Below are 11,279 nucleotides of genomic sequence, written 5' to 3'. Positions count from 1 at the left end.
CTTGTCCAAAATGATGCAGCACGTGTCCTGACAAGAACAAAGAAAAGAGACCACATTTCTCCAGTATTAGCTTCGCTACACTGGCTTCCGGTTAAATCTAGAATAGAATTTAAAATTCTCCTCCTCACCTTCAAGGCCCTTAATAATATGGCACCATTATACCTCAAAGAGCTGATAGTACCTTATCAACCCACTAGAGCACTGCGCTCCCAGAATTCAGGCTTACTTGTCGTCCCTAAAGTCTCTAAAAGTAGAGTAGGAGCCAGAGCTTTCAGCTATCAAGCTCCTCTCCTGTGGAATCATCTCCCACTTTCAATTCGGGAGGCAGACACCATCTGTACGTTTAAGAGTAGGCTTAAAACCTTCCTTTTTGATAAAGCTTATAGTTAGAGCCGGTCCAGGCTTGTCTTAGACCTGCTCTTAGTTATGCTGCTATAGGTCTAGAAGGTCGGGGGACATATGACACACGGAGCTTCTCTTTCCAGCTTCTCCTTCCTCTTCTCAATCGTTATCACATCAAAGAAATTCATATCTCATCAATACATGTTACTGACTTGACTTCTTCCCCGGAGTCCCTTTGCCTTATCGTCCGCAGATCCAGGGCCGCAGCTGTGGCCACATCGTGGATTATGATCTGTGGATCGCATATCAGAGGTCGTAATGGTGGATCCAGTATAGCGGATGATCCTTTATCGTTTTGGCATCTGATAATGGTGGTGAACCACGATCGAGGTGGCAGCTGATGATGGATCCTAATGGCGGCAGTGGACAATGACTGTGGACTATAGTGGCATCCGATCTTGATGGTGGATCATGATCGTGGTGGCTGCTGACCATAGACTATGATTACAACAAGACTGCCTGATATATAATATTTCTCCTCAGATACTCGACTATTACTGACAATAATCCATCAATTCATTGACCTTCAGTTATGCTACAAAGTGTTTATTCTAATCAATGCTGCAAATACCCTTATCTTTCTGATGTTCTTGTCACAACCTCAGTCAGCTCATAACATTTTCATTTTCTGTTATCTTGTTTTTCATGTACTAATTCTCATGTCATTTCAGAATTCAGCCACTCCCCCCTGCTCTGCATCACCTCTTCCCACGGATCTCATTACCTGCCCCACCCCCTGACTCACCTGCTTTCCATCAGTCATCAGTCACCCAGTGAATATATACCGGCCCATTTCCTCTGTTCTTTATCAGATTGTCTAGTGTGTTTTTCCTAGCTTGCCAGCGTTATCCCTTGTTTCACTCTTCTGCCTGATCACTGCTCTGACCTGCCTTTTGGACCCTGGATTCCCTTTTGCCTGCTCCCTATCGGATTTGCTTGCTATCTCTGACTGTCTGCCTGGTTTTTGACCCCTGATCACTCCATTAAACCAGAACTCTTGTTATTCCCTAAACCTGCTCAAGTGTCGTGCTTTTGGGTTCACGTTTGCTCATTTTGCGCATCCTGACAGTTCTACTTTACACTTGACATCTATTGCACTTCTGTCCGTCCTGGGAGAGGGATCCCTCACATGTGGCTCTCTCTGAGGTTTCTATGTTCTTTTTACCCTGTTAAAAGGGTTTTTTAGTAGTTTTTCCTTACTCTTGTTGAGGGTTAAGGGCAGAGGATGTCACACCTGGTTAAAGACCTATGAGACAATTTGTGATTTGTGAATATGGGCTATACAAATAAAATGTTATTGATTGATTGATGTCTGCGTCTTACTACCTGTGGTGGAATCAGGGTGTTGTCCACCTCATCGCTCATCATCGCTAGCGCCTCCTTCCGCCTGGTGAGATGGTTGTGGAGGTGGGGGGACTGATGGCTGTCCTCCTTGATCTGGTGGAGATTGATTTTGTTGTTGCACTGGTACTGGAGCATAGGGAGGAGGAGGAGGAGCACAGTCCAGATCCAGATTCACATATTTTGTCTTTTTTTCTTTTTTTTTACACAGAAAGACAGGGATACAATAGACTGTTGTGTTTGTGTATGTACTTTCTGAGTTTCTTGTGTGCTCTGTGTTTGTTGTACTCTCAGTCTCTATCTTTCCCTTTTCTCTGCCCCCCGCACACACATACTGTACTCTGCAGCTTGTCCAAAATGCTGCAGCACGTGTCCTGACAAGAACACATACTCTATTCCGTTACTCTGTCCTCTGCACACACATACTGTAAGCTTTCTTTATGCTTGAAATGGTTTACTTTCTTTTTTACATTTTCAAGTTGTCTTTTACTACAACTTCCTTTTTCGGGGAATCCCAATTTAACCTACTCAGTCATTTGTTTTAATAAATGTGGTAGAATTGGGGTCTTTCACCGGTCTCATTCTGGTCCATTTACGATCTCTCTGGTAAACACAGCTGAAAGTCACGTTATGTTTGGATACCGCTATAGAAGACCAGCCACATATTTACAGTCGGTTACAACAGTCGGCCAATGTAGGAGTAACGTCCCGAGTTACAGTACGGAGTTTCACAACGAAGTTTCAATACGGAGTAACGTCTACTATTCTGAAATAAAGCCAAAATATCTCAGATACGAATGCTGTGATCTTGTAATTTGGAGCCAGACTGATTCTCATCTGTCATCATGATGTTTCTCCCCATTTTTATTATATTGAAAAAGTAATTAAAAATAGCAACTATACCTATAATAACATATACATAACAATAAAAAACGACCTAAAATGACAGAAACCTTATTTGAGAAAAACTTATATGATGTGAATTTTGTCTTTCTAGTTTGCTCCATGTCCCATCTGCTAAGGTGGACATTTGGTTGAATATTTGGTTGGATGTAAATGGTAAACGGATGAAATTTAAATTTTACTTTTCTAGTCTCGTATATGTGCACATTAATCTCTTTTGTCATCCTGTCTGTTTTTTCCTTTTTTATAGGTACACGTGGTTCACCTGTCTGTATGTCTGTGTTGCTCAGGCTGCTGATGTTGACAAACAAATAAACCGAACAAGCTGTGGCTAAATAATGTAAATGTCTTAATGACCCACATGTAGGAGTTATTTATTTATTTATTTATTACTGGACATTCTAAATAGTTGAGCTCAGCTGTCACATATCTAATGTCTTAATTTGCTTTGGGAGGCATTTTTTGCCTGGACTGATGGTCATATTTTGATTTTGAACAACCACATATTAGCTAACATTTATCCCCACAATAAGAATGAATGTCAACTGATGTTTTTGTCCTGTCATTGTATGTAAGGATCATTTAAACTAGCACTGCTAGGCTGCAGTAGGTCAACTGTGCCTAATACAGAATGACAGTAAGGGCTGTCAGGTCATACTTGTATACGTGTGATATGCCTTTGCTTGGAGTCCATCGATGACAGTCCATTAATTTTGATGGTCTACAGAAGGCACGGATGCCTAATAAAAGGCTTGAGTCACTGTATGTTTAGTCAGACGGTAATATTGGTTTTGCATGATTACGGCAAAACCTTTTCAATGTACAGTACATGCTGAAAAGGTGTGTCCATGTGATCAAAGTATTCTGTTTATAACACAATAAACTTTATTATGTCTTAAAGTACAAGTTTTTATTCAGAATAAAGTGTTTGATGGGCATCCCCACCCAACCTATGAACTGCTGAGAGGTCAGAAGGCACACACACACACACACAGGCTCAGATATGCATCCACAAAGTCACATCCACAGAGAACACACCCTGTCCCTATCACTCATAGTTACTCATTTACACATTTTTGCAACATCAAGTGAGGCAGCAATTCAGCATCCACACCACCCACCCAACACATCCACCTTGTTTTCCACACAGCACTCCCCTGACCCATCCGAGCCCTCTATATAGAGCTCTGTTCTTGTCTCTGCTGTCTTTTTCTCATCTAACTAATGGTTAGCCATGGACACATTACAATTTCAAATTTTGCTCTTATGGATGTGTGGCTGCAGAGCAGGCTGGGCGCAGCACAGGTAAGTCAGTCCCCTAGGATGGTATAATAAATAAATACTAAATTAATTCATAATTTAAGATAAATCTAATTATGTAAACTATTTCTTACTTACTTAATGTCAATTTTTTTTGCTTTTTTTAGTTTTTGGAGACTTAACTGTACTTACTTTTAGAGAAAGGTTACAGGGTCACAATGTGATGTAGTATGTGGTCTTGGTTGGTAAACACAGGATCACATCTTTTTTAATTACGTAATATCATTCATTGTTATGTCATCTAACAGTAGTTCATGTAAATCTACACTTTATATTTCATGTAAATTTATATTCTTATACTCTGGACTTAACTCGATTCTTAAACTTTTTCAAATAAATTCAACCGTGGTAATATTTATATATCGATGTCTAAAGTGAGCAACCTGTGGCGCAGGATGATGAGCAGGTTATTCATGAACCAAAAGGTTGATGGTTTGATCCCTGCTCCTCCAGTATGCATGCCGATGTGTCCTTAAGCAAGACACTGATCACTGTCGTGTCAGAATGCGAATTATGTGTAATAGAAAAAGCAATGCATAGAGAAGTGCTCTGTAAATTTGTGAAAATCACTTTGAGTGGTTATTAAGACTAGATAAGTCTTAACTGTACTTACTTTTAGAGAAAGGTTACAGGGTCACAATGTGAAATAGTATGTGGCCTTGGTTAGATAGACCAGATAAGTCTTTACAAGTTGGTTTACCATTTGTTTTCATGGCCATTTTACGTGTCTGCACCTTACTATAACTTTGAACTCACCTTTAACTTGAATCTTGCCCTATGTCTTCTTATCTTTTACAGTCTGCAGAACCCACAAAGAGAAGATGGTAGGTTGTGTTGATCATCCAAGAAATTGTTTGACTCTTCAAAACACATTCAAATCAAACCAAAATCAAATCAAATCAAATTAATTTCTAATGCACATTTTAAACAACCATAGTTGACCAAAGTGCTGTACAATAAGAGACGATAAAAACAATATTAAAGTAAAGTAAGAACCAATAAAACAACAATAGAATAAGAGAAGATAAATCCAAAATGAAAGAATAGTAAGAGCCACCCAGTAAGCTTAAGATGAGTCCACAAATCAAACCCTTTGGCATACAATAGGCAAAACAGGCTAAAAACAAATAAGTAAAAGACTTAGACACACTTATTAAATGGCTGACTAATTTAATAGTTAAGTTAAGTTATTTTGATTTAAGCTGGGAATGCACTGTTTCTATTACATTGTCATTGAGATGATGTGGACTTTACCTCTGTACAGCTCCTTATCTTCACTATCCATGATAAACAAACACTTTCACAATTTGCTGTGTGTGTGTTTATATATGTATATAAAATATATTTCATATATGTATATACATATATATTTATAGAGACAGAGAGACAGCGAGAGATGTAGATGTAGATACAGATATAGCTATAAATGTGTCTCAGGTTACCTGAATACACTGTTTGACCGGAAGGGTACACTCTGACCAAGCCCCATATCACAGAGAAAACACACATGTATCACTTTCACATCACAATAACCACCAATTAGTGGTAAACGACATGATATTGCATCGACATGACATGGAATTGCTGCTCTTCACCCCTAAGCCTGTAATATCCATTTGTCTGTGTCTTTGTGTTGTGTTTGTGTTTCTCCAGCTGAAGTGCTGACTTCCTGTGACTTTAACCAGGACAGTCACCCATTCTGCAGGTTCATACAGGACACTGCAGACAATAGTGACTGGACCCGACATAAAGGTCGAACCCCAACAGAGGGAACCGGACCAAGCGGAGACTACCCTGATGGAAGTCAGTCCTGAACTTGTGGTTTAAAACAAATATTTCCTTTCTGTACATTTACTTTATTGACTGTCAGGCCATGATTAAGGTGAATTTCGATTTCTAGGGTGGATACACTGAATTCTGATTTGGGATCAAATGGCACAGATGCTGTCTATTTCTGTCTGCAGATGGATTCTTCATCTACCATGAGTGTGACAATGTTGCAAATATGCAGAAAGCTCGTCTGCTGAGCCCAGCCCTCTCATCATCGGCCTCTCAGATCTGTGTCCAGTTTCGATACTACATGTACGGCTCAGATGATCAGAATGTGTTAAGGGTTCTGGTCAAGAGGCTCAATGCAGAGGAAGAGGTCTGGAAAAAGACCGGAATCCAGAGTCCGTCTTGGCTGAAGAGCTCCATCACTGTGTCCAAACCTGGTAGTCAGAGCGTCACTGTAAGTGTCATTGTAGATGTTGCTTTAAAAATAAAGAATGGAGACTTACAGTATAGCTGACGGTGGCAAAGGGGGCAACTAACATCCGTAAGGTTATTTGGTCGAGAAGAAAAATTAGTTGAAAAATGTTATAGTTCATTTAGAATTTACTATTAAAGTGTGGAATCTTGACAAAGTTCCTAAATAGCATACAGTCTATAGACAGATGCACTTCATTTAAGTCTGAAACTGTTTATCATTACATCAACTTAAAAAAATATATACTTTTCCTATATTCAATTGTTTGCAGTTGTGCTAACATCGAGAATCACACATCTGCAGTGCTTTGACAGAAACTGAATTGTTTATTTTCCTAAATAATTTGGAGAATTGGAGGGAAACAAAAATTTTACTGAAATACCTTGTAGCATTAATTCTCATGCGTACAGTTGCTTTTTCATTATATTCTGACACTGGTATAAAATAAAAATTCTGTCATCAGAATTTAAACATTGAGATACAGCTACAGAATAACAAAAAACTTTTCCACATCCACTGTAATGCCAGTCCAATACACAATTAATATGTGGTTTGATCCCAGTCTCCTTAGTCTAGGGTTAGGGTTAGACTAGAAGAGTGGAATATAAAACAGTCAACTTACCATTTACCATCTCTTATGTTCATATGTAAAAATACTTGTTATTGCTATTGATAATACATATTACAACAGTATGACAACAAAGCAATTGACAATAGTCAAGGTTTCATCTAAGTGTAGTGCAAATTTTAAACAATTTCCACATTTCCCAAAAACTGGCAAAAAGAAAATGTGAATGAAGGCATGTTCAAGGTGCTCCTTCCACACAGGTTTGCAACCTGAGAAGTGACTATGAGCATTAATCTTGTGGCTTTAGGGTGATTTATTTTCTCTCTGTGTCTCTAGATCGTGTTAGAAGCTCAGAGAGGCTTCTCCTCTTCCTGTGATTCAGCTTTGGACAACATTGTTATTACTGAAGGAGCATGTCCCTGTGAGTTTTCACACACGCACACACACATGCACACACAACAAATATTGCTGTCTCACCGATTGATCGTTTTGTCCACAGCTTGTGTTTCTGGCTGCGATTTCGACTCTATTGGTGACCTGTGTGGGTGGACAACACAAACTGAGAATAATGATGTGTTTGGCTTTGAGCAGTGGCCTGGACCAACAGACACTCCTGGCACCGGACCTGATGATGACTTCTCCAAACCTGGAAGTAAGGGGTTCTTTTATAAGTCTGTTTGGAAAACCCTTCTTTTTTTAAATACTCCAGAGCAGCAGCAGTCATTGAAGACTAAAGTACAGATATCTTTATATTTATTGAAAAGAAAATGCAGAAAATCACCATTTTTAATTTTCTCCTGCATGTTTACATGGTATTTATGTCTTGTCGAACACGGCAGCTGTGACCACACGCAATATATCTTCAGGTTATCTGTCTGTCCATTTCATTCTCATGAATTCAATACCTGAATATCTCTGGAATGTCTCAAGAGTCTATCTTCAATATGGCACACACTTTCACTCGGATTCAAACACTTGATTTTGGAAGTCAAAATTACTGTAGCCAAACATGTTTCTGGCCATAACTCAAGAATTAATGCTCCGAAAAATCTCTAATTGGATAGAATGATAGTGATTATAGTTTAGATAAAACAGGTCCAGCTCTTTCTCATTCACATTTTCTTTTTGCCAGTTTTTTGGAAATGTGGAAATTGTTTAAAATTTGCACTACACTTAAATGAAACCTTGATATTGACAATTGCTTTGTTGTCATACTGTCGTAATAGGTATTTGCAATAGCAATAACAGGTAATTTATATATGAACATAAGGGATGGTAAACATATTTTGCAAAACATATTTCTTTCCATTATTCAAACAGAACAGAAGGGGAGATTGTGAATTTGTTTTCCTGTAATATGAAAAGCTGTAGATGCTTTCAAGCATTCGGCGGTAATTCTAGTCTCAAAACCATCTTGTACTAAAATAAAGTTGGGCAAAAATCTAATTGTGATGTGTTACTTTCTGCCGTAATACATAGAATAAGACAACTGAAGAAAAAAAAAAAGGTTAAATTTACCATTCTCAATTTTTGCCCTTTGGTTGTTAAATGCAATTTACGTACATTATTGCAATCTTTTTATTTTGTTATTTTATTCTGAATGGCATTTATTTTTTGAACATTCAATTTGTAGTTGGTGCCTACATGTTGATGGATTCTTCCGAGGCCATCCCTCAAGTCAGTTCGCAGATCAGAAGTCCTCTATTGACCCCCTACTCAGGATGTGTGGAACTCTTCTTCCACTACTACCTGTATGGCACCAGCACCACCATGCAGCTCACTGTCCACACCATCACCGAAAGTAAAAGACAACATTTATCATTATTTGCATAGATAGAAAGAAATAAAAACAAGAAAAGCATGAACGTTTTTCTTTATACACAGATGGAAACGTTGGACCAACTCTTTTTACCAGGACGGGCAACCAGGGTCAAGGCTGGAAGCCTGCAGAAGTCCAGTACCTGGGAACTGCTGCTATTCAGGTAAATATTAGTGCTAAGTTTGTCTCATTATATCTGTATGTGTGTCCACACAGGTTTACACCAACTAACTAATAAATGAATACATTTTTTGTACATGTATTCCAGTTTGTAATTGTGGGTACCTTTGGAGAAACTCCTGAGACAGATATTGCCATTGATGCTGTGTGTATCATGGCCTGCAAAGGTGAGAAACTGACCAGAGAATTCAAGTTACTCTCTGCACCACCAGAAACACAAATTGGTCAACAGATTTTTATATTTATATATATTTATTTTTCATTTATAGCTCAGCCAACAACTCCTCTTCCACCAACTACGGCAAAACCAACAACTATAGGACAAACTACGGCAAAACCAACAACTCCAGGGCCAACTACACCAAAACCAACAATTCCTGGACCCACTACGCCAAAACCAACAACTCCAGGCCTAACTACACCAAAACCAACAACTCCTGGACCCACTACACCAAAACCAACATCTCCAGGACTAACTACACCAAAACCAACAACTCCAGGTCCAACTACACCGAAATCAACAACTCCCGGACCAACTACACCACAACCAACAACTCAAAGACCAACTACCCCAAAACCAACAACTCCAGGACCAACTACGCCGAAACCTACAACTCCAAGACCAACTACACAAAAACCAACAACTCAAGGACCATCTACACCAAAACCAACAACTCCAGGACCAACTTCACTGAAACCAACAACTCCAGGACCAAGTACACCAAAACCAACAACTCCAGGACCAACTACGCCGAAACCTACAACTCCAAGACCAACTACACAAAAGCCAACAACTCCAGGACCAACTACACCAAAACCAACAACTCCAGGACCAACTACACCGAAACCAACAACTCCAGGACCAAGTACACCAAAACCAACAACTCCAGGACCAAGTACACCAAAACCAACAACTCCAGGACCAACTACACCGAAACCAACAACTCCAGGACCAAGTACACCAAAACCAACAACTCCAGGACCAACTACGCCGAAACCTACAACTCCAAGACCAACTACACAAAAACCAACAACTCCAGGACCAACTACACCAAAACCAACTACAAAGCCACCAAGTATGACATGTCTTTTTGAAAGTTTTCTACTGACACTTTGTTTCTTTGTTTCAATCTTTCTTGTCGAGCAACCCGTTCATTTTCTTTCTGCTGTACAGACCCATGCCCACCTGATGCAGAGTATATAGAATGTGGCCCATCTTGTATCCCCACTTGTATTGAGCCCTCCACCAACTGTTCTGGATCCTGTATCAGCGGCTGCTTCTGCAAACCAGGGTTTGTCTTCAAGGGGCGGCGCTGTGTGCCACTGGAGAAATGTGGCTGTCTGGATGACCAGAATAACTACTATGAGGTTATATGTTGGAGTTTATATTACAATATGCTTGTGCTTTTTAGGCTAAAAACATTTAATGACAAAGTAATAAATAGTAAACAAGAAGGTTGTACAATGTACTTTTACTGATACAGTTCACATCACCAATATTGATCCTTCATTCAATTTTGTTTTAGCCTGGCGAGATCTTATTTGGAGATGACTGCTCAAAGCTGTGTCGCTGTGCAGGAAACTATACTTTACAGTGTGTTGATAACTCCTGTGACCCAACTGAAGAGTGTCGCAACATTGATGGTGTTGGAAGCTGCTATCCCAAAGGTAATGCCTCATAAATTGCTACAGTACTTGGTGCTTGCAACTTGAAATGTGTCATCCAAGTTTCTTATTGTTTTTTCCTTTAGCTACATCCACATGCATTGCATCTGGTGATCCCCACTACACCACATTTGACAAACGCAGGTACAACTTCATGGGCAACTGCAGCTATCTGATGTCTAAACCCTGCAACAAAACAGCTCTGCCATACTTTGAGGTCCATGCTGACAATGAAAATCGCTATAACTCACCCACCATCTCCTATATAAAGGCCGTACATGTATATGTGTACATGGTGAAGATCTCCATTCTCAAAGGGGGCACTGTGCAGGTAAGAAATGAGAGGAACTAACACTCTTAAACAGGATCATATATTCAATCAATGAATCAATCACATTTTATTTGTATAGCCCATATTCACAAATCACAATTTGTCTCATAGGGCTTTAACAGGGTGTGACATCCTCTGCCCTTAACCCTCATATTGAAAACAGTCACTATTGTCATATAAACATATCAACAATACCTCTCCAGCTACTGATATCATTGGAGTATAATTCGTAATTGTAAATTCTATACACAGAGTTAAAAAAAAATGCTCCTCAATTTTTCCTCAGTAATCGCTCATTAGGGCAATGCTTTCCCTATACAGGTGAATGGGACCAATGTAAATCTGCCGGTGACTCTGGCCCCTGGTGTGTCTGTGTTCAAGTCAGGAAAGCATTACACTGTGTCCTTAAACTTTGGTGTGACCGTTCGCTATGATGGAAATCACTTCATGGACATCAAAGTGATCAAAGAGTGAGTGAATCCTTTTGTTAATGGATGTTTCT

At 39.4% G+C, this 11,279-nt stretch overlaps 1 protein-coding gene across 1 annotated transcript in view; it reads left to right on the top strand.

Annotated features, from left to right (window-relative positions):
- Positions 1-3,880: 3,880 nt before the first annotated feature.
- zanl (zonadhesin, like) overlaps positions 3,881-11,279 on the top strand; it is a 33,669-nt gene continuing 26,270 nt past the window's right edge. Inside the window, exons 1-14 of the mRNA XM_035149648.2 lie at positions 3,881-3,951; positions 4,765-4,790; positions 5,620-5,769; positions 5,931-6,196; positions 7,119-7,203; positions 7,282-7,434; positions 8,416-8,583; positions 8,667-8,764; positions 8,870-8,948; positions 9,192-9,857; positions 9,956-10,149; positions 10,308-10,449; positions 10,533-10,777; positions 11,099-11,247. Of these exons, the coding sequence (XP_035005539.2) occupies positions 3,881-3,951; positions 4,765-4,790; positions 5,620-5,769; positions 5,931-6,196; positions 7,119-7,203; positions 7,282-7,434; positions 8,416-8,583; positions 8,667-8,764; positions 8,870-8,948; positions 9,192-9,857; positions 9,956-10,149; positions 10,308-10,449; positions 10,533-10,777; positions 11,099-11,247 (2,492 nt within the window). The remainder of the gene's footprint in view (positions 3,952-4,764; positions 4,791-5,619; positions 5,770-5,930; positions 6,197-7,118; positions 7,204-7,281; positions 7,435-8,415; positions 8,584-8,666; positions 8,765-8,869; positions 8,949-9,191; positions 9,858-9,955; positions 10,150-10,307; positions 10,450-10,532; positions 10,778-11,098; positions 11,248-11,279) is intronic.

The sequence above is a fragment of the Hippoglossus stenolepis genome, chromosome 23 (assembly GCF_022539355.2).
Source record: "Hippoglossus stenolepis isolate QCI-W04-F060 chromosome 23, HSTE1.2, whole genome shotgun sequence".
Lineage (NCBI taxonomy): Eukaryota > Metazoa > Chordata > Actinopteri > Pleuronectiformes > Pleuronectidae > Hippoglossus > Hippoglossus stenolepis.
The sequence above is the reverse complement of the archived record's forward strand: the minus strand, read 5'-3'. Positions and strand labels throughout refer to the sequence as shown.